Source organism: Sporobolomyces salmoneus, assembly GCF_050403485.1.
Source record: "Sporobolomyces salmoneus JCM6883 DNA, S_salmoneus_JCM6883_v1_ctg200, whole genome shotgun sequence".
Classification (NCBI taxonomy): Eukaryota; Fungi; Basidiomycota; class Microbotryomycetes; order Sporidiobolales; family Sporidiobolaceae; genus Sporobolomyces; species Sporobolomyces salmoneus.
In genome coordinates, this window is record NW_027480963.1 from 1 (window position 1) to 1273 (window position 1273).

The 1273-nt window shown below is 49.7% G+C and overlaps 1 protein-coding gene across 1 annotated transcript; it reads left to right on the top strand.

The window, feature by feature from the left end:
* Positions 1–59: 59 nt before the first annotated feature.
* On the top strand, positions 60–1172 carry JCM6883_007146 (uncharacterized protein; the record flags this gene model as incomplete). Its single annotated transcript, XM_076635742.1, has 1 exon — positions 60–1172. The coding sequence occupies one exon, from the start codon at positions 60–62 to the stop codon at positions 1170–1172; it is 1113 nt and encodes a 370-aa protein (XP_076484275.1).
* Between the last annotated feature and the right edge of the window lie 101 nt (positions 1173–1273).

Below are 1273 nucleotides of genomic sequence, written 5' to 3' on the forward strand. Positions count from 1 at the left end.
TCCATGGACCTCGAGATATCGTCGCAAAGAACGTCTAGACGGTGCGACTTGCGGAAAGAATGGCTCACGTTCGAGAAATCGCCTTCGGCGCAACGTCAAAATTTTCGGCGCAAAGTTGGATTTACCGTCTTTACTCGAAGACGGTTTCGGGCATCACTCTCATTATAGTGATTTATGTTGACGACGGCCTGGTTGTTTGTCCTTCGCAACAGATGATCGACGACGAATTGAACGAATTGAACAAGGTCTACAAATTGAAGAAACTCGGTCGCGTTTCTACTTTCCTTTCACTTCAGTTCGTTCATTCTTCCTCTGGTATCCTCATCCACCAGTCGAAGTACGTCAAGTCGATCGTCTCTCGCTACCTCGACACCTCCTTCCCCACTCGCTGTTTGGCGTCAACTCCGATGGAAACCTCTCTCGCGAAAAATCCCTCTTCTCCTCCTTTCTCCGATATTACCCTCTATCGATCGGCTGTCGGCGCTCTTCAATACGCCGCTCAACTCGCACGACCCGACATCGCTGCTGCAGTTCGTAAGGTCGCTCAATCTCTTTCGTCGCCTTCGGAGGAGGATTGGACCGCCGTCAAACGAATCTTTCGTTATCTCTCGAAGACGGAGGACTTCGGGATCGTTTACTCTCGTGGTCAATCGATGGAGATGGAGGTATACAGTGACGCATCGTGGGCTGACGATCAGGAGAATCGACGATCAGTGGGAGCTTTCGCCGTTATCGTCGCTGGAGGAGTCGTTTCTTGGAGATCGAAACAACAAGCTCTTATCGCTACCTCTACTACCGAATCCGAAACGATCGCTCTCTCCGACGCTACGAAGGAGGTTCTCTCATTTCGAAAACTTTACGTCGACCTTGCCCTTCCTCTTTCTCCGTCGACTCGAATCTTCGAAGACAACGTCGCCTGTATCGCTATCGCAAACAATCCCTCCTCTTCTCACGCTCGAACTAAACACTTCGACGTCGTCACTCTCTTCGTTCGTGAACGGATCGCTTTCGGAGACATCAATCTCGAATATTGTCCGACTTTCGACATGACGGCCGACATCTTTACGAAAGGTCTCGCCAAAGGTCCGTTCGACAAGCTTCGCAAGAAGCTAGGAATGGAATCGCTCGCTAGCTGGAACAGTGGGAGTGTCAAGAATGGTGGTTCTCAGTGAGCTCGCTCATCTGAGCTTTGATAGTTTTTTCCCTTTGGATTATTTCCTCTTTCACTTTCTGAGACCTTAGATGTCTCGCTCTCTCTATTCGCTCTCTATTT